Here is a 25,632-nt window from a genome sequence, read left to right on the forward strand (position 1 = left end):
CGGGCGCAGAGTCAGTGCACAGTGAGCCTGCTGAGTCAACGTGGAAAGTCACTCGGGGCAGGACCCCGCGCTCGAGGCCCGGGTGAATCATTCGCGGGGTGTTTCTTTGCATTCCTTACGGGGCAGTCACGTCGGCGCAGCATCCAGCCGCCGGGCAGCTACCTGTGGAGTGGAAGCGCGCCTCCGCCTCCGCTGCCGGCGCACCGCAGAGGCCCGGAGGGGGCGCGCGAACCCGCGGGAGGGGACTCGGCCACCTCCCCGCCCCCTCTCGCGGCGGAAGCCCCGCCCCTCCGCGCGCCCGCCCGCCCTCCGCGCGCACCCTCCCTCGCCCTCGCGCCCTCGCGCCCTCGCGCCGGGGGCGGGCTCGCTGCGCGTGCCGGGCGGGGAAGCGGTGCGATCCGGCGCCGGGAACGTTCGCCGCGGGGGCGGCTCCGGGGCCTGAGTGGGCGCCGTCGCCTCAGCCGCCGCCGCTGCTCCAGTCGAGGGGGCCGGGCCGGAGGAGGCTGCGGCCGCCGGAGAGCCACGCGACGTCCCCTCAGCTCCGGCCGGGAAGTGAGCCAGGTGGGGAGTCCTCCGCCGGGGCTGGAGAAGCGAGGAGGGAGCCCGCGGGGTGGCGGAGCGCATGGCCGTGGAGCTGCGACCCTGGGGAGACGGCACTCCGGGCCGGGGAGGGAGGGGCGTCCCCCGGCCATCCGCGCGCACGGGGGCGGCGGGGCGCTGAGCCGGGCTGCGCGCGCCTGCTGATGCAGCGGGAGCCCGGCTCGCGGGGAGGAGGCTCCGCGTTAGGTGCTGAAGGGGGCGAAGGCGGCAGGTCCTGGCAGAGGGCAGGTGAGGCAGGCAGGCCCTGGCAGAGGGAAGGGAATTCGTTCCAGATCACCCCTCGGTGTCTCCCGGTAGACGGAACCTGTCCACCCAGGTCACCCGTGATGGGCACTGTGTCCCACGAAGAGGGAGGATGCAGCTGACGAATGCTTACGGTTACATTCCCCGTGCCAGGCCTTGGGGAATCAGGGAGACCTTCCTGCGTTCTCTGCTAGCGTTTATTGATTAGCTACGGAGACAACCGCGGTCAGCCCCGGGGTCACGATTTATTCACTCCCAGCCATCATTTGCTGTTGAAGTACTGACAGTTGGGCGGGGAAAGTATGCATATAAAATGTAAAGCGCTCAGTTTCACGTATCTTGTTTTGTTCACTTCAGGTCTCTTTAGTCTGTTTCCCAACCCGGGGAAATTGGAGCCCTAAGTTGCTTGGAATTTGCATAAAGTAGGGTACTGGAGGGAAGCTGGTGGGAGCTATTCAGAGATTGGAAGGGTCTTAGTGACTTTTAAAAGAGAGAGAAAGGAAAATTTGAAAGAGAACCTTGCCTTCCCAACTAGAATTAAGCTCCGTGCCTGTTTCCTGCTCAATCCTTAGGATGTGGCCTGGATCCCAATCGTCCTGTAATTGATGGCCGCTGCGTGAGGAATGAAGGAAGCAGGCGTTGATACATTTTATGTGGAGTAGTGGCGGTCTCTCTGGTAGCGGTGGTTGGCGGGCTCTCTTTGGTCCTCACATTCTCTTTTTGCCTCCTTGGGTAACCCAGTGGTTTAGGCGCTGGTTAGGTTAAAGCAGTGGCCCGGGTAGGAGACTCCGGTGGTTTGTGGCCACTCTTCAGCATCCACGTGGTTCTTGTGAGTTGGGCACCAGGGACTTATTCTTTGGGTGGTTGTTGAGATCTGGTCTTTCTCTCATTGACTTTTATTATTTATTTATTTATTTATTTTGAGCAGGATGGAGGGTGCTTTTGCCTAAGAACACTTTTTTTTGGTTTTTCGAGACAGGGTTTCTCTGTGGTTTTGGAGCCTGTCCTGGAACTAGCTCTTGTAGACCAGGCTGGTCTCGAACTCACAGAGATCCGCCTGCCTCTGCCTCCCAAGTGCTGGGATTAAAGGCGTGCGCCACCACCGCCCGGCCCTAAGAACACTTTTATAAATTCTGTTCTGCCTCTTGGGTCTTGGCTCTGAGGTGCGAGAATGCTTGGTCAGCTTGGTCAGAGCTGGAGTTCTGTCCTCTGTCTGGGTTGGACTCTCCAGCCCCAGGCTGCTGTTTCCTTTCCCTGGCTTGCAGTGCTTGTTGGGTTACTTTGCTTGCCAAATTAAAACTTGACCTTTTATGAGTTCTCTGAGGATTTTATCAGACATAAGTGGAACTGCCTCTGAAGGGGGGTGTGCATTCAAGGTGGTGCTGGCGAGGTCTACATGTTCAATGAATTTTTCCTGGGAAACAGCATTTCTACTTATAGTTAAAATATTAGAGTTCATGAGATTTCAAGGTACCATTTATTTCATGTCTTTGATGTTAACATATCTGAGCCTTAGTTTCCTCAGCTAAAAGAATAATACTAATCCATATTTGGCATTGCATATATAGTAAGCTTTGAAGTACATAGATTTATTTCATTTTAGTTACTATCCGCACTTCGCGGAACAACCGTTAGAAAGTTTTTTTTTGGGGTATCTATGTGGCCCTGCGATTTTGGATGCAGGCTTTTCTAAATACTTTTAAATATTTAATCTACTTTTATTTCGAAATCAGCTCTCCCCCCCCCCCATTTTTTTGAAACAGTGCCATGCTGTACCCAGCTGGCCTGGTACTCGCTATACTGTAGCCAAGGCTATAGGCTGACCTTGGAGTTGTGGTTGTTCTCCTGTCGGTCTCCTGTGTGAACCATCATGCCTGGTTAAAGCAAACTTTTTGTTGTTGTTGTTGTTGTTTGTTTGTTTTTTCCGAGACAGGGTTTTTCTGTGTAGCTTTGGAGCCTATCCTGGAACTCGCTTTGTAGACCAGGCTGGCCTAGAACTCACAGAGATCCACCTGCCTCTGCCTCCCGAATGCTGGTTTAGATTAAAGGTGTGCGCCACCATCACCTGTCTGTTGATTTGTTTTTAAGATAGGGTCTATGTAGCCCTGACTAACTTTGAACTTGTGGCTGGCTATCCTCCTGTCTATGTTCTGGGATTATAGGTGTGTGCTACTGTGCCTTCCTGATGTATAGTTTACATATGATAAATGGGCAAATTTTACATGATGAGTTGGATGTTTTGAAAAACCATACATACAGTGGGGTGTGGTGGCACATGACGTTAAATCCCAGCCCTCTGGAGGCAGAGGCAAGTTGATCAATGTGAGTTCAAGACTTGCCAGGGTTACATAGGGAGATACTGTTTCAACAGAAAATAAAAACCAATGGGAAACAAAGTAACAAAAGCCCACCCCAAAGAAAACAAAAACAAAGGAAAACCATGTATACTTTGTAACCTATCCTAACTGAAATATATACATTTGTATCACCAGGTTACTCATGTTGTCATGGGGACAGCCCTCCATTTTATTTATTTCAAATTACACAAGCGTTAGAGCTGTGGTTTCTAGTTGTACTGCTAGTATGCTGTCCAGTTTTAGGGGTGTCTTTTGCCCTGGAGTTTCTGGAGTTGTAGTGGTTTGTGCAGCTTAGAATGCATACTTAATTATAAAATACTTGGAATAAAAAGAAACACTCTTGACATATGTACTTTTTCTACTGCAGTTACCAATTTGTTGTTTTCTTCCCGGGGCCTTTTTCTATGCATTTTATTTTTTTGCGTGTATATGTGGTATGCATGAGTGTGCATATGGGTATCCATGCACATGTGTGTACATGCCTGTGAAAGCCCCAAATTGACAATGGATGCTCTCAACTTATTTATGAAGTTCAACCCCCTGCTGAATCTGGAGCTGGTCAATTTGGCTAGTCTAGCTAGCCAGTTTGCTCTGGTATTTCCTACCTGTGTCCAGAGTGCTGCTGTTATAGGTGGCTGCCACACCTGCATGGCTTCTATGTCAGTTTTAGAGATTTGAACTCCAGTCCTTACGCTTGCATTGTGGCAAGTGCTTTTATACATTGAGCCATTGCCAACTCTCTCTGCATTTTACTATAGCATACTGTCTGGGTTGCTCTGTAGCTTGTTTTTCTGATGAATTGTTTTTCTGATGAATTATTTTTGAGGTTTTTTTTTTTTACATGTTTCTGAGTTGTCTTTGCTGTGTGATTTCTTAGTAGTATGTAGTGTATTGTATTTAGTATATCTAATAATCTCTCATTAATTGTAATTGTTCAGTGATTGGAAAGCAAATATACCTTCCAGTCTAAGGCTTTTCTTTAAAACACACACACACACACACACACACACACACTCTGTATCTAGTTGTAAGCTTCAATGTCGTAAATGCATGAAAATTTTCTTTCAGTGTCTCCGTGTGTGTGTATGGATTTCCCAAGCTGCTGATGTGGCTCAGCAGGTAAAGGCAGCTGTCCTGGAACCCACATGGTGGATGAAAAGAACTGACTTCTGTGGGTTGTCCTTTGACCTCCACATACTATAGCATATGGGTACCCTTATACATACACACAAATAACTATAGTAAAGAATAAAAAATTGATTTTCTCTATTTCTGTTCTCTATCTTTTATTTCCTGGTTTCTTTTACTTAGAAATATGTGTTTATGGTTCTTCTATATCTGTTTATGGACTGATGGCTTATTTCCTTTTAGCAACAAATAATACTCCATTCAATGAAGATACCAATTTTTTTTATTTATTCATTTCATGAAAGTTTTTAGTAAATATGAATAAAAGTGTTGTTGTGATCTGTGCAGTTTTTTTTTGTAGATACAAGTTTTGTTTTCTTAAAAACACTTGGACAAATTAGGAGTATAATACTAGATCAGAATTTACCAGTTCAAATAAATGTTGGCTGTGTATTCCATATCAAATATGTGCTTGGATGTATAGGAGACTACTAAGCTGGCTTCCAAAGTGATAGTTTTGCGTTGGCAATGATTTTTAACATTTATGTCTAAGTGCCCCTAAATGTACTAGCTAAATCAGTCTTGTCATGCTGTCTGTGAACTCAATGTCTGGGATGAATTAATGTTAGTTTCTGCTGTTGATGGCTTACTTTTAGCATGTTTTGCTCTGTGTGATTTGAAATTTTGACATATGGATTTGTAGTGAGTCTTTATCTGTCCTGCCAGCCAGATCCTAAACCACAACATGAGACTTCTTATTAATTATGAAAGCTTGACCAATAGCTTACACTTGCTTCTAACTAGTTCTTATAACTTACTTAACCCATATCTTTTCATCTATATTCTTTTATGTGGCTCGATTACCTTTAGTTTGTAAAGCCCATGCTGCTTTCTTTGTGTCCCTGGCATCTCCTCAATATTCAGCCTTCTTTCCAGCATCCTCTCTGTCCTGAAAATCCTGCGTAGCTATTGGCCATCCAGCTTTTTATTAAACCAATCACAGTGACATATCTTTATACACTGTAATCAAATATCTCGCAACATGGATTCATTCTACTTTGAATGCCTCTCTCTCTTTCTTTTTTCCCCTTTTTTTGGTTTTTCAAGACAGGATTTCTTTACATAACCCTGGCTGTATTGGAACTCACTCTGTAGATCAGGCTGGCCTTGAAATCACAGGCCTCTGCCTCTCAAGTGCTAGGATTAAAGATGTGCACCACCACCACCTCCACCACCACCACCTGGCTTGAGTGTCTTTCTCTTTTCTTTTCTGTGCTCACCCTTTTGTATGTCATGTGGGATTTCAGGTGTTCAGCTCGCCTGCAGGGGTCCCAGTCTAGAATCAAATATGACTGGGGACCAAGGGTTCTGCCCTTGGAGGTAACTGATTTAGATCTGCTCATAAATGCTGGTCCTGGTTCAATTCCTGGCCACAAATCTGTTTGCACCTTCCCACTTTTCTATACCCCGTAGCATTACATAATCTGCATTCTCCACAGAGACTGACAGTGGCATTTTCAGTTTCTTTCCAGCTCCAATCTTATCCCTGGCTTTCAGCAATGAGTCTGGTTTAGATGCCTCATATTCTCCACCCTCCTCTGCTTGGAATTGTGCTCCCCTGCAGGCGGTGCAGGTTCTGGACTCGGAATTCAGAAGTCATAATTATGTCTCTTGTTGTGGAAGTTTTTCTTGTTTTTAACCCCTGTCTTGATTTTTGCGTTTTTTTTTTTCATTGATTTGAAGCAAAGAGGTTGCAGTGAGAGTCTCCTATGTTGGATAGAGATCTGAATTGATCTTAGGGTCATACCGCTGTCTCTTCCTTATTCTTATCCCTTCATGTGCCACAACTGACAATGGGCACACACACAAAAATTCTTTCTTGAATGGTTGCTTACAGTGTTTGGCTAGTATCTGTAATATTTTCAGAAGGCTTTTGGTTGATGTTTCTTGGCAGTTTAAGGATGTTTCTTCAATGCTTGTTCTGTATTTTTATTGGGTGTTGAATTTTATCAGTTGCTTGTTTTTGGCATTTGTTGAAATGATCTCCCCCCCCCCCTTTTTCTTTAGTGTGATAGAAATAGGGTAGACTTCTGGGGCTTGAGAGATGGCTCAGGGGTAAGAGCACTGGCTGCTCATGGAGAAGACCTGAGTTTGATTCCCAGCATGGTATGGCAGCTCACAACCATCTGTAAGCCTAGTCTCAAGGATCCAACACCCTCTTCTGGCCTCCGTGGGCCCTGGGCAAATGCATGGCACACAGACGTGCATGCAGGCAAAACAGTTGTATAGATAAAAATAAAAGATCTTAAAAACAAAAAACTAGGATGGACCACTTTGTGTTGTAGTTAATTGAAAGGTATGTCTACTATTGATTTTTCCTTTGTTTTTAAAAAATTTCTGATGCCGGGCAGTGGTGGTGCACGCCTTTAATCCCAGCACTTGGGAGGCAGAGGCAGGCGGATCTCTGTGAGTTCGAGGCCAGCCTGGTCTACAAGAGCTAGTTCCAGGACAGGCTCCAAAATCCACAGAGAAACCCTGTCTCGAAAAACTAAAAAAAAAAAAAAAAAAAAAAAAAAAAAATTTCTGAGCAGAGTCTCAGTTTGTGATTGCTGGCTAGCTGGCCTAGAACTCACTGTTTAAGTTAGGCTGGCCTCAGTTCATGGCAATCCTCCTGCCTCAGCTACCCAAGTGCTGGTCTTACAGGCATGTGCACTCTGCTCAATTATGTTAAATTATTTATATATATATATATAGCATGTATATTGTGTGTGTATGTATATATATATATATATATATATATATATATATGTATAGTTTGGTTTTTTGAGACAGGATGTCTTTGTGTAGCCCTGGCTGTCTTGGAACTAGCTCTGTAGACGAAGTTGGCCTCAAACTCACAGAGATCCACCTGCTTCTGCCTTACAAGTGCTGGAACTAAAGACATATGCCAGTACTGCCCAGCAGTTTTTATATTTTTTGAGACAGCCCTATGTATGACCTCAAACTCACTGTGCAGCTGAGGATGACTTTTTAACGTCTGATCCTTCTGTCTCTATCTCCTGAGTGCTGGGAATACAGATTTGAGCCACTAAGCCTTGCTTGTGCTGTCGGTGTTGATGTTGGAACTCAGGGCCAGCAAACACGGGAAGCATTTCCTGCATGTTGGTCAAGCACTCCAAAGAGCTGCATCTCCAGCCTCAGTCTTTATGTGTTACCAGCACTGTCTGTAAAGTAAAACAGGACTGAAATGCTGTGATAATCAGTAGGCTCTTAGGTTGTGCCAAGCATTGTGCTAAACATTTTACATGATTATTTTGCATAGTGCCATTGAGGGTAAACTTAGCTGTTCAAAGCTCTGGGTAGTTGGAGAGTATGTTACTGAATTTTTTTATTGGAACCCAGAGATGCTTTCAGATTTGTTACAAGAAAATGTCTAGGCTTTTAAATTTGTTTTCCCTGGTGCTCCTTTTAACCTGAAAGAGAAAAGAGTAAGTATTAGAGAAGGATATTTGAGACTTTTCCTGAAATGAGCAAAGGAGTTAGGCTTTTGTTGTTGCTTTTTATTTTATTTTATTTTTATTTTTGTAGTTTTTTTTTTTTTTTTTTTTTTTTTTTTTTGAGACAGGGCTTCTCTGTGTAATAGTCCTAGCTGTCCTGGAACTCACTTTGTAAACCAGGCTGGCCTTGAACTCACAGAGATCTGCCTGCCTCTGCCTTCTGAGTACTGGAACTAAAGGCACGAGTCATCATGGCCTTTAGTTAGTTTGTTTGTTTTGTTTTTTTGAGACAGGGTTTCTCTGCAGCTTTGGAGCCTGTCCTGGAACTAGCTGTTGTAGACCAGGCTGGCCTCGAACTCACAGAGATCCACCTGCCTCTGCCTCCCGAGTGCTGGTATTAAAGGTGTGAGCCACCACCACTGGGGTAGGTTTTTTTTGTTTGTTTGTTTGTTTTTTGTTTTTGTTTTTTGTTTTTTTGAGACAGGGTTTCTCTGTGGCTTTGGAGCCTGTTCTGGAACTAGCTCTGTAGACCAGGCTGGTCTCGAACTCACAGAGATCCACCTGCCTCTGCCTCCCAAGTGCTGGGAAGTTTTTTTTTTTTTTTTTTTTTTTTTTTTAAGGTAGTTTTGACTGTATTAGTGACAGTCTGAGCTTAGACCTGCCTGTGTATCACATGGACAAATCAGGGAATCTGATAGAGTTTTTCAGGAGACTGTATTTGCACATGGGTTTTCCGGAGCTTTTTGTGAGTGTATACCAGTGTCTCTGCTTGAGCTTGCGTGTGCTGGCACATGTGGAGGCCAGAGGACAGCCTCAGGTGTTGTTCCACAGACACCACTCACCTTTGGTTTGTGAGTAAGCCACTCTTACTGGCAGGCTGTCAGATTTGGCTAGAGAGCAACGCAGATCCCCCTGTCTCTGCCTCCTTAAAGCTGGGATTATAGCTGTTTGTTACCAGGCTCGGTTTATTTACTTACCTTTTGCTTATGTGTGGTGTGTGTTCATAGATGTGTGTGAAGACTAGAGACTGATGCGTGGTGTCTTCTGCCTTACAGAAGTTTTTCTGCCTTACACACGGTCTCCCACCTGTATCCAGAGCTTGCTGATTTAGCTAACTTAGAGTCAGCTTACCTTGGGGAACCCCATCTTTGCCTCTGATCACTTGGGTGAGTGCAGGCTGCCAGGCCCATTTCACATTTATGTGGGTGCCGGGAATCCAAACCCCAGTCCTCATGTTGTATGGCCAGTGCTTTACCCCACTGACTGTGTCTACCCAGCCCTCAGGGGCTCTCAAGTCAAGCGCTTCACTGCCTGGGCAGCGCCCTAGCTCCAGACCTGAATGTTTTGATGCGACAGATGGAAAGGTTAAGAAACTAACAGGCCAGCTCCCAGCAAAGGGAGCCTCATTTAGCACTCAGTGCAGCACAGAGATGTGCTGGAAACAGTTCCAAAGCGTTCTCCCCCTCTGCGTTAGTGTGTGCACTGTGGCAATTACTTAACCTCCGTCTGCAGACAGCTCTGTTGCACATTGTCTTCTTGGGATAGAACAGACAGGAGGGTTCTTGTTGCCACTGTTCTGGTGACTTCTTGACTTCTTTCCTTTTTCATTTACTCCTGCTTGTTTTGCAAGGGGCGATGTGCACAGTAAGATGGAGAGGAGGGGCTTTTATAGCCACATGTTTGGCTACCTAAAGTAATTGCTTCATAATCTTAGGTCTCAGTGCCCTCAGCTAGTTCTGACAAGCCCTGCTCTGGCTTGCTTTTGAGGCCTGTCTAGCACCATCCAGATTTCTCAGTCTAGGTTATTTATTTATTTATTTATTTATTTGTGAGTTTTGCTGTATTTCCAGGTGGCCTTGAACTCAAAATCCTTTTGCCTCAGCCTCCTGAATGCTGGGATTACCGGCAAAGCCACACACTACTTTTTTTCTTTTTTCTCTTCTTCTTCTTCTTCTTCTTCTCCTCCTCCTCCTCCTCCTTCTCCTCCTTCTTCTCTTTCCTTTTTTTGTTTTTTTTGAGCTGTGACTTCTTCCAAAACTGAGAAGTGGCAGGTGACAGGCATAGAAGAAAAGTTGCAGTAGGCAGGGTAACAGGAAGATTAAGATTAAGCAGTTATGTTTGATTAATATGTAACCCATTCACTGATACTTCATCTGTGTGTCTGATGGGAGTGTTCAGTGCCATGCGCTAGAGGATGGGAGCTGATGGAGGCAACACCTCTGCCTGGGTGGGTGATTCTCCTGTTTCATCTGCTTGCACTGTTTGGACATACTGCTGCTCACCTCTGCCTGGCTCAGTGGGCTTTCAGATTGTATTATGTGATTTTGTATTGTGTGATATTTGCAAAATAGACGACTGACATAACAAAATTCCTGCAGAGAAACTGCAGAGTGGATTTTTGGTCTCCTGAAGAGTGAAGCACACTCACAGAACAAGGAAAAACAGAGTGGAAGCCGCGTCTGTTTGTGATGAGCTTGTTGTTAACCAAATGCAAAACACAAAAACAATGATCAATCAGACTAATGTAGAATCAGGCAAAAGCAACCCCAAAACCTTTCTAATTATTAAAAATGCTATTTGTGTACCCTGTTGAGTATATTATACCTCAAGGTGATATTATGATGATGTAATGATATTACGGGCTAACAGTATTGTTTGTGAATTTTTTTATTGTTTTGGTGTTTTTGAGTCAGGGTTTCTTTGTATAGCCCTGACTGTCCCAGACCTTGCTCTGTAGACCAGGCTGGCCTTGAACTCACAGAGATCCACTAGTCTCTGCCTCCTGAGTGCTGGAATTAAAGGTGTGTACCACTACCGCCCAGCAGTTACTGTTTTAAGCTTATTTCTAAAATTTGTATGGAAGATCTTTATTATGTATGTTCTTAGAAAAAGTGCTTATTCATTGTTTATTGTGTGTGAGTGTGATGCCATCATGTGCATTTAGATGGCGGTACAGTGCTCTCAGGTGCAACCTGCCGGTGCGTTTACTCACAGAGCCACGCCACTGACCTGAAAAGTCTGTATTCTGCTTGTTTTCACTTTTTTATAATAACTTTACAGAATAGTTAATTTTGATAAAATTCATCTTAGATTTTTTTTTTTTATCTCACGAGTTGTTGTTTTTGGTATTCTGTGTAAAAACTTGTTCCCTCAGTTTGACTTTGGGCCAAGAATATTAAACAGCCTTGTCTAGGAACTTGGAGTTTCAGCTTTTGGCTTTAAGATACTTTTCTTGAGTCTCCCAGCTAGGACTCTGGTCTTTCACACTTTGTAAACCGTGTCTGCCTTATGTCTAACTTCTGTGGGAAGAAGCTCCCGCCTGAGGATGGCTGGATGCTCTAAAGAGCAGGCAGGTTTACGTGGACACAACCAGCGTGCGTGTTTCTTTGTGCGTCTGCAGGAAAAAGGGGTGGAGAGTCCTGAGATCAGGAGGTCATAGAATTTTATTTGTTCATTAATCTGGGTGAAGGCTTTGGCAGTAGAAATGGGAAAAAAGTGGGGGGGGGGCGAGTGTGAGAGTGAGCGGGAGGAAGGAAACGGCAGGGTTTGAACCTGAGTCAGCCTGCGAAGACCGTGGCTGAGAAAAGGCAGAATTCCAGGAGTCCAAGTGGGAGGAGGTAGAGAGGTCCTGTCTGCATAGCTGGGGCTAAGGGCGGCTGTGGTGGCAGTGGGTCCTTGTTGGGTGTAGGTCTGCTGAAAGCCTGCCTACGGAGATGCTGATAGTAATACCCGTAAAACATTGCCTGGGGAAATGATGGACAGCACTCTTAGTTTTTGTGCCTTATAAGTTCGCACTTGAGGTAATCTGAAACACGAGCTTTGGTTGAATGAACAGGCCTCTTAGTGTCTGCAGGAGCTGGTTCTAGGCAGGGATTTGAATGTCAGTATTTTGTTTAGGAGGTTATTCCAGAAAAAACCTGTTGGGCAGAGAGAAGTGAGTTGGGAACAAGAAGATATCAAACGAAGAGTTAACTAGCCATCGTGTTAGAGGGAGAGTAGCTGTAGCTTGTTCTCACTGACAGTTTCTAGGAGCCAGTGTGAAATGGGTGTCATGGAATGGCCAAGGCAGCAGTGGTCCTTCTCTTCCGTTCCCATCAGCCATTGGGTAAGAATGTTTCCAGGTGGTAGGTTTATAGTGTTTCAGACCTGCCCTGAAGGAATCAAAATAGACTCCAGAGCTTGGGGTGGGCGTGGGGGAGTACCTGCTTGCCAGTCTAGGATGCAAGGTCTTGGTACAGTGTAGGCAGTGTGGTGGGGAGGGAACCCTTCAACACCTTCCTTAATACCTTTTTGCTGTTCCGGCATCTCCAACTCATTTTCTCTAGGATGTCATTTAGGCGTTGTATTTCAGGCTTAAATGAGCCATTCCCACAGCACGTTAGGATTGGCTCCAAGTGTTTTTCTTTTGTTAAATCCTGATTCATGAGCCAGTGCCTCCTATCAATCAACACGCTTTTTCTTATCAGCACATCCTGGGCCTCCAAGTTCAACACTCTCAAGATCCTTTCCGAGATGTGTCTTGCAGTTACTCCAGGTCCGGCAGGTGTTTGTTAAATCAGCTCCTCTCATCCCAAAGCAGGCATAGTACTTCTCTGTTCCAACTAAGAAGTGTGGTTGCCTCCTCTTCTTTTTAATGATTTATTTTATTTATTAAATTTTAATTTATAAAATTTTTATTTTATGTGCATTCATGTTTTATCTGCATGTATGTCTGTGTGAAGGTGGAACTCCTGAAACTACAATTACAGACAGTTGTGAGATGCCATGTGGGTGCTGGGAATTGAACCTGGGTCCTCTAGTATAGCAGAGCACTCCTAACTGCTGAGCCGACTCTTCAGCCATGGCCTGTTGTTCTTACTGTTCCAGAGACAGGGGTAGATCTTGGAAGATGAGCATCTTTCAGGATGTAATCCCAGCGCAAGCCTTTGCACAGGAGAGACTGTCATCTTGTAGCAAGAGGGTCAAAACTCTTTTACGGTTTCTCAAGTCTGTAGATTGTCTGTGTCTTGCTGCCCTGACACACACAGCCTTCTGATCGGCAGCATTCCCACCAGTGTGGTTTGGCAATTAGATCCAGTGAGTACACGGACACAGTGTTCACTCCAGATCCGTAGTTTATGCTGTGGTTGACTTGGTGTTGTACATTCTTGGGTTTAAGCAAACGGTCTAATGGCGTGCACCAGCCATCATCAGACCAGATAGCTTCACTGTGCATGTATTCTTCCCTGTTCACTGAACTCATTGCCCACCTCAACTCCTGTGTCACCAGTCTTAGCTGGCTTTGTAGTTTTGCCTTTTTATGGATGTCGTAGAGTTAAAATTGTGCTTTTGTCCTTTTTGGATTGGTTTTTGTAACAGGGTCTCATTTAACCCAGGCTAGCCTTGAACTTGGTATGTGCTGGGATTACAAATGTTTACCATCATTCCTGGGTCTAGGTTTTTTTTTTTCTTAGTAATTTTCAATTAAGTTTCTTCAGTGTCTTAATGATTTCGTAGTTCGTTTCTTTTTAGGACTGAATAGTTTATCTCTTCACCCATTTAACCCCGATGTGGTTGTTTTCAGGATTTGGGAGTTGTGAATAAAGCTGCTGTGAACATCTGTGTTTTTTGTAGATGTACATTTTCACCATCTCTGCCCAAATACCAAGGATTGCATAATAGCACGTCTTGTTATGTAAGAACCTGGCCAACCGTCTTCAAAGTGTGTGGACCTGTTGCTCTGCATCTTCACTAGTGCATGGTATCGTCTGTTCTCCACCGTTTTCATAGGCACATAGTGCTGTCTCCTTGTTTTTATTTTCTTTAGTGCTTGTGTGTGAGTGTGCAGGCACACGTGAACATGTCTGTGGAGGCCAGAGACCCTTTTGTTGTTGCTATTTTTGTTTTGTTTCTTGAGATGGAGGAGTCTCACTATGATAGCCTTGGCTGACCTGGAACTCACTCTGGGGTAAGAGGGAGTGAAGGAGGAGAGGAAAAGAAGCTGGGGGATTTCTTCCATTCTGCTTTAGCTTTTTCTGCAAGCAAACCAGAGGGCTTTCCTGAGTGTTTTTTTTGAGCATGTGCTACAAGGCACTGTGTGGGGAGTCTGGCAGTTTGGAGTTCAGTCCTGGGGCTATGTGAGAAAAGCGGTAAACATGCCTTCTTGGGTGGTCACTTTAGTCCAGCTGCTCAGGCTTATTTCCTATGTGTCTTCAGGGACTCCACAGGCATCTGTTTGGGTTTAGTAGTTGTGCTCAGTGGCTGAGGTGGGTATAGATTTACCCCAAATTCCAGGATCCAGAACTCTCTTGGGCTGGGTGTTTAGGACTTAGCTGTCATCTGCTGCAACCGTCTCTTGCCCTATGGGAGCGAGTAACTTGGCAGGTTTCTTGGCTAGAGAATGTTCAGCCAGCTTGGAGGGAGCCCTCCAGGGAAAAGTACAGCTGTTACAAGATAGCCAGTTCCCAGCTATAGGAAAGTAACTAAGCCACCTGGGGAAGGGATGGATATCTATCTACTGCATTGTTACTGTTTACTTGTTTCCGATTGACATGTCTCCAGTGTCTTTTCATAAGTTGATCTTAGCCACATCATTCAATGTGTGTGTGTGTTAGGGGATGCTGTATATGCATGTGCTACCTTGGTGCTTCTACAAGATTGATGTTAGGTGTCTTACTCTATTACTAAATGAGACTGGGTCCCTCACTGAGCCCGGAGCTCACTGATTGGCTAGACTGGCTGGCTACTGAGCTGCTGAGATCAGCTTCTTCCACCCCCCCACTCCCAGCACTGGTGATTACAGGTACATACCACCACACCTGGCTTCTTTTACGTGGGTTCTGGGAATCTAAACTTAGGTTCTTATATTTCTGCAGCAAGCAGGCTCCCCATTTATCCATATCTTCAGCTCCTGCCTCATTCTCTTTCAAACCTCTGAAGTATACTGTTTACTTCTACAATAGAATGTAAATTATTGAAGTATTTTCATAGTGGGTTTCCATCTTTTCTTCTTTCCACATCTCTTCCCTTTGAGGTCCCCCCCCTTCTTTGAAAACAAGTATACAAAAACAAATAAAAGCTGGATGTATTAATTACTTGTCTTGTTGAGGATTCAAAAATGCCTGACTAAAGCAATATAAGAAAGGGTTTATTTTGGACCACAATTTGAGGGTCCAGTCCACAGTGACTACTGGAGCCTGAGGCAGGTGGTCACATTGTGTTTGCAGATGGGAAGCAGAGAGATGTGCAGATAACTCCTTCTACTAGCTAGGCCAGTATCAAAGTTCCACAGACAATGCCACCAGCTGGGGATGAAGTGTCAGATACAGAAATCTCTGCAGGACATTCACATATAAACCATAATACTTGGTGAAGTGTCTGTGATTTTTATGCCATTTTAGCAACAAGGAATGCATCTTAGGGTGATTAAAGCACTTCTCCAAGGATGGACGTTCAGTAATGGAACTGAAGTAAAGGCCATGGTATGGTTGTTTTTATTTTGACAATGGGCACATCCTAGCCTAATAGTACCCAGTCATGTAGTAATTCGATGTTAATTATTATTGCTATAAATAAGATTGGCAAACTTTTCCTTACAGGGCCAGATACTAAATTTTACTTTAGATTTTTCAGGCCACAAGTTCTCTGTAGCCTGCACTGTAGTCTGCCATTGTTGTATGAATACAGAAATTCTGCCATAGAAAATAAAGTGATGAAGCCAGGTATAAAAACACATGTCTGGGCTGGGCGGTGGTGGCGCACGCCTTTAATCCCAGTACTTGGGAGGCAGAGGCAGGCGGATCTCTGTGAGTTCGAGACCAGCCTGGTCTACAGAGCTAGTTCCAGGACAGGCTCCAAAACCACAGAGAAACCCTGTCTCGAAAAACCAAAAAAAAAAAAACAAAAAAACAAAAAAAACACATGTCTGGCCGGGCGATGGTGGCACACGCCTTTAATCCCAGCACTTGGGAGGCAGAGGCAGGCGGATCTCTGAGTTTGAGGCCAGCCTGATCTACAAGAGCTAGTTCCAGGACAAGGCACCAAAGCTACAGAGAAACCCTGTCTCGAAAAAACCAAAACAACAAAAACAACAACAAAAATAAAACCACATGTCTGTAATCCCACCATTTAGGAGGTGAGGCAGGAGGATTAGGAGTTCAAGGCTTTCCTCAGTTGTATAGCAAGTTTGAGGCTAACTTGGATTACATGAGACCTTGTCTAGCCCTCATACTGTCTTCTAAAATGAAAAAGGAAACAGAACTGGCTAGGCATGGCTGTGTTGCAGAAGCATATGGCAGGTCCTGTGCAGTCCTGCAGTTTGCCAGCTGCCAGCCACTAGCAGTTTTACATGCGGTGGTGGGTGCTGAAATTGCCTGGCAGTGGGGCCATCTAGATGATCCAGGATATAGATTGTGTTCCAAGATTAATCTGGAAATAAAAGCGAAATTTTAGAAAACTGCCATTAAGAATTCAGTCATCTCTAGGAATTTGCTTTTTCTGCTTTGAGAAAAGTGAAGTAAAGGAATACTACAGCAGATAGAGGGTATGACTTGTGACATCATACAGGACATGGTGGTTATTCTGTTGCCATCTGTATTAGCAGTTGCCTTTGTGAGAGACGAGTCTGCGAGAAGGGAGTCGCAAGCTTTGTGAGAGTCTGCGAGAAGGGAGTCGCAAGCTTTTGAGTGGCCGCTTCCCTCTGTAATTACAGGCTACTGGAACCAACTCCTGTTTTTTCTTTAAGTCCTAGATTTTATTAGATTGTTTTTCTGTTTCTGGCTGCTTTTTCTTTGACTTAACTTTCTGTTTAGAATTCTGTTCAGTCACATCTTGGTCTGGTTGAAAAAAAAAAAGAATTCTGTTCAGAATTCCTTTGATTTGGGGTAAATTGTAACCATGGCGTGTGTTGAAACATCCCCGATAACATTTCCATGACCTGGGATAGGGTCATTCTTGACCAAAATCTTATTTATGGGATGTTAAGGAATATGTTTACATTTAAAAGTCTCTTTAGGGTATAACTAAACTTGGCTATAACCAGGCAGGCAACTTGTTTTTGTGAATGTGCAGTTTATATAGTTGTCATTTAGTTTGTGATCATGAGATATTTGAGAATGGTTTGTACTAGTTTATAACAGTTTAATCATACTTGAGAGTGATTTATAACAGGGTAGTTGTCTGGTTTATGTTCAGGAGAACTTGGCACAAGCCGGTCTGTATAATGGGTGGTGTTCTAGCTTTTTAGACTTCAGAGATCGAGATATCTGTAAACAACAATTACATGAGAGCTATGTTCAAGAGGGTTGCGATCACACTGGTGTTGATCTAAGTGCCCTTTAGCAAGTTAGCTTTCTCCACATTTGTTGCCTAATCTGTGAAACAGGAGCAGCAGTACTAATAAAGTAGGCACGTGGGATAGACCCTAGGGGAATGCAAATGATGCTGTTGCTTTTGTTTTGAGACGGAGTCTTTCCATGTTGTCTAAAAATTCTCCTGTCTCAGCCTCTCAGGTAGCTGGGAATTGACACTTGGTTCCACACATGTGAGGCACAGCCTAAGTCAGTCAGCAATGACTGCTATTGCTATGTGATAGGAAGGTCCCTTTGAGGAGCACCTTAGCTCGGAGATGAATATCTTTTTAATATTGTTTCACCCAAACCAGAAGATTTTGTCTATCTTTCATGTGTAAATGGAAAACTCTCATGTTCTTTACTGTGGGTTTTCATTCTGTTGTATCTGAAATCATATTTAGTAACATACTATGGTGGTAGAAGAAACTGTCTCAATATACTCAGGGCTCTGTAAAGAAAATGATCAAGTTGAAACAATGACATCCTTAGCCAGGCAGGACGGCGTATGCCTGTAATTCCAGCACTCATAAGGCTGGGGCGGGAGAATTGCTGGGAATTTAAGGTCAGTCTGGGCTCTGCTGTGAGGTCTGGAGCAGCCTGGATGGAAGTATGAGTCCCTAAAGAAAAGAAAAGCAGCCGGGCGGTGGTGGCACACGCCTTTAATCCCAGCACTCGGAAGGCAGAGGCAGGTGGATCTCTGAGAGTTCGAGGCCAGCCTGGTCTACAAGAGCTAGTTCCAGGACAGGCTCCAAAACCACAGAGAAACCCTGTCTCGAAAAACTAAAAAAAAAAAAAAAAAAAAAAAAAGAAAAAGAAAAGAAAAGCAGTCCACGTTTTCAGCTCAGGAACTAAATGGGCCAGCCCCTGTGAGTACTGACTGCCCAGTGTCTTTGCTAAGCTGCTGGGTGATGGGAGAATGACTCACCTTTCGGTGGGAGACTCCGCTGTATTTACTGATGCTGTTGTCGACAGTTCACTGTGGTTTCCTGCTCTCACAGCTGATGATAAGTACTTGGTTGAGTCGTCATTATACCGTGGCTCATTATGTCTTTCTTCATCTCTAGGATGATTGAGGAAGGTGGAAACAAGAGGAAGACCATGGCGGAGAAGAGACAGCTCTTCATAGAAATGCGTGAGTGTCCAGGGCTCCCACACATGCAATACTGGGGGTGGGGGTTGTGTGTGTGTGTGTATCTATCTATCTATCTATCTATCTATCTATCTATCTATCTATCTATCTATCTATCTATCTGTGTATGTATGTATATCCCTCCTTCCTCCTAGACAGGGTTTCTTTGTGTAGCCCTGGCTGTCCTGGAACTCATTCTGTAGACCAGGCTGACCTCAAACTCACAGAGACCCTCCTGCCTTTGCTTCCCAAGTGCTGGGATTAAAGGTATGCGCCACCACCACCACCTGGCTAAGAGTTAATCTGTTAGAAACTGTATGTTAGAAGCCTTGGAGAGGGAAGAATGGAAGTTACAGAATCACAGAGTTGAAGATTCTAAGCCACAGCAAATATTTTACTTGAATTACTTGAGACTTGAGTTGATGTTTTTCTTTTCCTCTTTCTCTCAATCCCCCTACCTGTCTCTCCAGGGTCTTACTGTATAGTTCTGGGTAGCTAGGAATTTACTATGATGACCAAGCTGGCATTGAACTTACAGAGCTCTTGCCTGCTTCTGCCTCCCAAGTGCTTTGAATTGCTTTCTTAGTCAAGATCATTAAGGCAGAATGGAATATCTGTGACTCTAAGTCGTGCCTGCTGTTTGGAACTCTTTCTGTAACTGTTGATACCATAAGTTTGCCAGTGGCGATGGTAGTTAATAATTAATACATTACATAAATTATCTTTTTACTAGATACCAGGCTTGCAGTAGAAAGAACTAAGCATTAGAACTATTAGAAAACCAAAACGAAAGAACTTTGCTACTCACTTAAAAATCTTCTGTTTAAAATTATATCGTGACATTTAAAAAAAAAAAAAAATCCCAGAATATGGCCTGGAGGAATTGGGTGGCTCCCAGTGTTTTGTTTTTTTAATTATGTGTCTGTGTGACTTTGACCATGTGATACCGACTATCTCACACTTGTTGGGTCTCAAATTCCTTTATAGTATTGGTCTGGATTAGTCTTTGTAAAACTGGAACTCACTCTGTAGATCAAGCTGGCCTCAAACTCACAGAGATCCTCTGCCTCCTGAGTGCTGGGATTAAAGGTGTGCACCACCACCTCCTGGCATAAGCCTTTTAAAAACATTTTATGGGTACTACTGCAAAGCTGGGTCTGGGCATGCGCCGGCCGTCCTGGTGCTCAGAGGTGAGGCAGGAGAAACATGAGTTATTAAGGACAGCCTTTTTATCTTAAAAAAATTACAAAATTGGTACTGCATGGTTGAATCAGGAAATGGGAGGCAGAAGCCCAGACTAGGATAGTCCACGAGGTACTTGAAGAATTCTAGAGTTCTGCCTGTTATAATTATATCATTAACAGCTGAAGTTTCAGAAGATTTTTCGACTCTCAGCACTGTTTAAATCTGTAGAGACTGAGTCAGGGGAGGCAGAGTTAGGCTCAGCTCAGAGGTTTAGGCTTGATAACTTGGAGGTCGTAGAGAAGAAATGCTGGGACTGACGAGGAATTGGCCCAGATTGCTAGTTATCTAAGGCAGGTGCTTCCCTCTGTCTCACCCCAAAGAAACAAAGTACAGTTGAGCTTCCTTGAGGCCTGTGCACAGTCTCCCCCATCCCCCTCCTGTCTTTTTTTTTTTTTTTTTTGGTTTTTCGAGACAGGGTTTCTCTGTGGTTTTGGAGCCTGTCCTGGAACTAGCTCTTGTAGACCAGGCTGGTCTCGAACTCACAGACATCCGCCTGCCTCTGCCTCCCAAGTGCTGGGCCCCCTCCTGTCTTATCCCTTTTCACCAGGGGTCATCCTCACTGGCTTTGAACTCACCATCCTCCTGTCTCAGCTTCTTAACTGCTAGGATTATAGGTGTGTGTGCCGTTTCCTGGATCTGCCCCTCAGACACAGGCTGTGCAGTTAGAATGCCTCGTTTGGATCTTGGGTCCAATGCTTAATGACCTTAGGAATATAACATTATATATGTATAACTTTAGGCAAGTTTCTTTTTTTATTAAAATTTTTTTATTATTATTTTTTATGTGCATTGGCATGAGGGTCAGATTCCCTGGCACTGGAGTTATATAGACAGTTGTGAGCTGCCATGTGGGTGTTAGGAATTGAACCCGAGTCCTCTGGAAGAGCAGCCAGTGCTCTTAACTGCTGAGTCATTTCTCCAGTTCCCTCATTTATAAACTTTGAAGAGTCTCTGGGACTTTACATTCCTTTATTCTCTTGCTCACATTCCATAGTGTGCATGTAGAGGTCAGAGGATGTTTTAGGTAGGAATGTTACTGCTGTGATGAAACTTGTGGGGGAAAGGGTTTATTAGCAGTCCGTGACTGAAGGAAATCAGGACAGGAACTCAGAGCAGGCACCTGGAGACAGAAACTGATACAGAGGCCATGGAGGATGCTGCCTATTGGATTGCTTACCCTTGCTTGCCTAGCCTGCCTTCTTATAGAACCCAGGACCACGGGCCCAGGAATGGCACCACTCACCATGGGATGGGACCGCCCCTGTCAATCACTTATTAAGAAAATGCCTTTTAGTCTTGCTCCAGGCTGATGTTATGGAGGTTTTCTCTTCTCAAGTGACTCTAGCTTGTGTCAAGTTGACCTAGAGCTAGAGTTATAACTGTTGTGAGCTAGGAATAAGACTTGAGTCCTCAGGAAAAGCAACCAGTGCTCTGAACTGTGGAGCCATCTCTCCAGCCCTCCTGTTGTTCTGTTTTGACCTAATGCATTAAGCTTTTGATACTTCCAGATCTAGAATGGTGATCTAGACTTAACCATGTGCCGGGCAGTGGTGGCGCACACCTTTAATCCCAGCACTCGGAAGGCAGAGGCAGGTGGATCTCTGTGAGTTCGAGGCCAGCCTGGTCTACAAGAGCTAGTTCCAGGACAGGCTCCAAAGCTACAGAGAAACCCTGTCTTGAAAAATCAAAAGTAAATAAATTTAACCATGTAAGTCCATGTCATATCCTTGCTCAGAATTAGTTTAGTTGTTCTTATTAACTTCCTAAGAGAGTTCTAGCTCCAAAATATGCCTCTGGGCCTGTTTCTCGCCTTATTCACAAGTTCCCAATTTCTATTTCATGGCTTGTGTTAACTTTTTGTTGCCCGAGATAATCAGCGTATAAACAGAGAAGTTTTAGGTTTGTCTCAGAGCCCGGCAGTTTCAGGTTTTTAATGGACACGCCCCTTCTTTTTCTTTTTCTTTTTCTTTTTGTCAGTGCTAGGCAGTGAATATTGGACCTCCAGCATATGAGGCAAATGCATGTGGCGGGCAGGCACACGGGAGAGCCATGTCTTCCATAGAGGATGCAAATAAACAGCAATGGCCATTTGTAACGAATAATCTGAAGCAAATGCACTCCTCTCTGCTACGCCTGGAAGGGGCACGAAAGTGCAATGCAAGAACAGTTCCGTGTTTTGAAGAAACTGAGGCCACAAAACTTCTCTTTTTCTTGGAGTGTTATCACAAGCGCTCAGATCTCCCCTTGCACAACTCCGTTCTTAGACTGTTACCACACGCTTCCACCTCCCTCTGGTGTTTGATTGCCTATCAGTGTAAATAACTAAGCGAGCTTCTGTGTGTCATGCCTAGCGTGCGTGTCCTGTAAACAGCAGATTGTTTCACAATCTGGGGCTGGGCATATAGTGCAGTGGAGAGTTAGCATACAGTGAGACCCAGGTTCAATCTTCAGTATCAAGGGTAGGGGCATGGGAGCCAGTATGACAGCTTTTGCCTCATTACTGCTTTATTCTGTTTAACCTCTGTATACCAACATCATTACATTTTATTGTTGATGACTTTGTACTTCAGTTCTGTCTAGCCTGTGTGTACATGTGTGTGTATTTGTGTAGATACTGGTGCATGTGTGTGTAAATTTGCATTTTTTTTTTTTTTTTTTTTTGAGTTTCTCACTGGGGCCTGAGGCTCAGGGATTACAGGCTAGCTGGCCAGTGAGCTGTAAGGATGCATCTTGTCTCCGCATCCCTGGCACTGGAATTGCAAGCACATGATACCATGTCTGGCTTTTTATACGGATACTGAGGATCTGAACTCAGGTCCTTGTGTAACTAGCACTTTACTGAGCCATCTCCCCAGTACAATTTAGCCCTTTATTACTCTTTTCCTTCTTTAATCTCCCTTTACTTGATTGTGATATTCTTCTTTGATTATCTTTTTTTTGTTTTGTTTTTTTGTTTTTCGAGACAGGGTTTCTCTGTAGCTTTGGAGCCTGTCCTAGAACTAGCTCTTGTAGACCAGGCTGGCCTCGAACTCACAGAGATTCGTTTGCCTCTGTCTCCTGAGTGTTGGAGTTTACTTTCTTGACTCCACCGTTTTCTGCGTTACCCTTTGCTGTCCCTTCCTAATCCTGCAGCTCACTGACTAAAGACTGTTGCGGGAGCTCCTTCCGCTCCTTCAGCCAATAGCTGCTGCTGAAGGAGCGGAAGGAGCTCCCGCAACAAAAGACACTGAGTGTTCCTCCCGTTGGAGTTGTCGTGTGTAGCCTAAGACAAAACTGGCAGTGTCTTGGCATGTTGTGTGCACGGGCACGCTGTTTCTTCTTTCCACACTTCTGCTGTACAGCAACCAACTGCTCAACACAGCTCAGCGTTTTACTGTGTCCTCTTCCTAGGTGCTCAGAATTTTGATGTCATACGACTGTCAACGTACAGAACAGCTTGCAAGTTACGATTTGTACAGAAGCGATGCAACCGTAAGTCATTTCTTATTTCTTTGATGGGCAGCTAGGTTTCCTGAAGTTATGAAATAATTTTGATATCTTCTAAGCATACTATAAGGTTAGTTGAACTCTGTCTTTTTGTAAAGAATTTATCTTTATTATTCTTAAATTATTTGTATAAGTGTATGTCTGCATCTGAGTTCGTGCACACAAGTACAGATGCCCCCAGAGGCCAGTTGTAGGCGGAGTTCTTTTGTTCTGCCATTCAGCTCTGTCCCACTAGCTGGCTCTCAAATAACCGCATAGAGACTTATTATTAATTATAAATGTTCAACTGATAGCTTAGGCTTATTACTTACTAGCTCTTATAACTTAAAATAACCCCTATTTCTTATCTATGTTCTACCACATGGTGGTACCTTTTATAGAATGGCATATTTATCTTCTGCTTCCTCTGTGTTCTGGCTGGCAACTCTAGTCCTCTTCTTCCTATTGTTCTCCCTGTCTGGCTCTCCTGCCTACCTCTGCTTTCCTAACTATTGGCCATTTAGCCTTTTGTTAAACCAATCAGAAGGTGCCTTGGCAAAGACACATCTTCACAGTGTACAAAAAGATTATTCCACAGCAGCCAGAGGCATAGGATCCCTTAGAGCTGGGGTTAGTGGCAGCTGTGAGCTACCTGACATGGGTGCTGGGATCTGGACCTGGGTTCTATGGAAGAGCAGTAAGTGCTCTTAACCACTGACCCAACTCTCTAGCCCCAATTAATTCTCTTTATCTTGAATATTTATCAGAATACAAGCTTTGTAAATGGAATGCATTTGTTGATATATTCCTGTCCTTAAAATGCTCAATAAAATTGATATTATAAGTAATGTTGCTGGAATCTGTTTTTTGGTACATTTTTATTTATTTTATGTCTCTCTGTGTGTGCCTGTGTGTGTGTGTATGTTCATGCTATAGTTCACGGAGGGCAGAGGACAACTTCTAGGAATCATTTCTTTCTTTCCACCATGTGGGTTCCAGATTCCAAACTCAGATCCTCAAGGTTTGCACATTTGCCTTTACTTGCTGAGCTGTGGAGCCTGCCCCAGCCTTTACTTGCTGAGCTGTGGAGCCTACCCCAGCCTTTTTCGCTGAGCTGTGGAATCAGCTCCAGTTATTAGGACTTGGAATTAGTTACAAGTTCTGAGGGGACAGAGTAGTCACGCTATTTAAGTAGGAGAAGTCATTTGTTCAAAATTAATATAGTTACTAGCTTCTGAAAGAAAGGCCTTGGTGTTTTGATACAGATACAGTGAAATTTGATTTTCTTGATCGAATTTTATATAACACAAATTAACTTCTTTTAATAAGTAATGGCTATCATGTGGATTATAAAATATGTACAAATACATGGATGCATGAATATTCTTTCACTGTCTGTGAAGGTGAATTGCTCCAGAATTGCTGTGCATGCATGTGCATGTGTTAATGAAAAACTGGTTTATACAATGGAGAGAACATTAGCCTAAGAATTGGAAAACCTTTTTTTTTTTTTAATTATTTTTATTTTATGTGCATTGGTGTTTTGTCTGCATGTATGCCTCTGTGTGAGGATGTCAGGTCTCTCAGACCTGGAATTACAAAGAAGGAGGACTTGTCTCGGGTCTAAGGCAAACCCGATGTGAGCTGTCATGTGGGTGCTGGGAATTGAATGTGGGTCCTCTGAAAGAGCAGCCAGCACCCTTAACCATGGAGCTATCTCTCCAGCCTGGAAAACCTCTTTTAAAAGACTGAGTTTTACTGTTTGTTAAAAACAAGTGACTCAGACTGGAGAGATGGCTCAACAGTTAAGAGCAGTGGATGCTCTTCCAGAGGACCTGAGTTCAATTCCCAGCGACCACATGGTGGCTCACAACCATCTGTAATGAGATCTGATTTCCTTCTCTGGTGTGCATGAAGACAGAGCACTAATGTACATAAAATAAATAAATATTAAAAAAATCAATGTCACCTATTTCTTTTTCTTTTTCTTTTTCTTGTTTTTTTTTTTTTGTTTTTTCGAGACAGGGTTTCTCTGTGGTTTTGGAGCCTGTCCTGGAACTAGCTCTTGTAGACCAGGCTGGTCTCGAACTCCCAGAGATCCGCCTGCCTCTGCCTCCCAAGTGCTGGGATTAAAGGCGTGCACCACCACCGCCCAGCTAATGTCACCTATTTCTAAAGAAACAAAAATAAAAGGAAGTGACTCTAACAAGTCATTTTACATTTGATAACTTCTGTCATGTGTAAGACTTAAAAATCCTTCTTACAGGGCTGGAGAGATGGCTCAGTGGTTAAGAGCATTGCCTGCTCTTCCAAAGGTCCTGAGTTCAATTCCCGACAACCACATGGTGCCTCACAACCATCTGTAAGGAGATCTGGTGCCCTCTTCTGGCCTGCAGACATGCACACAGACAGAATATTGTATACATAATAAATATTTAAAAAAAATCCTTCTTGCATACATAAATAAGTAAATCTTTTAAAGGGGTGGGTGGAGCCAGGTGGTGGCAGTTGTGCACACCTCTAATCCCAGCACTTGGGAGGCAGAAACAGGCGGATCTCTGTGAGTTCCAGCCTGGACTACAGAGGAAGTTCCAGGACAGGCTCCAAAAGCTACAGAGAAACCCTGTCTTGAAAATCTT

The 25,632-nt window shown here is 44.2% G+C and overlaps 1 protein-coding gene across 6 annotated transcripts in view; it reads left to right on the plus strand.

Moving 5' to 3' along the window:
- Positions 1-424: 424 nt before the first annotated feature.
- The window catches only part of Dtnb (dystrobrevin beta), a 204,009-nt gene continuing 178,801 nt past the window's right edge, over positions 425-25,632 (plus strand). For 5 of the 6 annotated variants that reach the window (XM_057778220.1, XM_057778256.1, XM_057778241.1 and 2 more), the window contains exons 1-3: positions 425-561; positions 18,219-18,286; positions 22,919-22,999. In XM_057778220.1, coding sequence (XP_057634203.1) covers positions 18,220-18,286; positions 22,919-22,999 — 148 coding nt within the window. In that variant the 5' untranslated portion in view covers positions 425-561; position 18,219. Of the gene's footprint in view, positions 562-746; positions 829-18,218; positions 18,287-22,918; positions 23,000-25,632 lie in introns of those variants that run through there. The other variant, XM_057778231.1, reaches the window with a different exon arrangement.

The sequence above is a fragment of the Chionomys nivalis genome, chromosome 1, assembly GCF_950005125.1.
Source record: "Chionomys nivalis chromosome 1, mChiNiv1.1, whole genome shotgun sequence".
Classification (NCBI taxonomy): Eukaryota; Metazoa; Chordata; class Mammalia; order Rodentia; family Cricetidae; genus Chionomys; species Chionomys nivalis.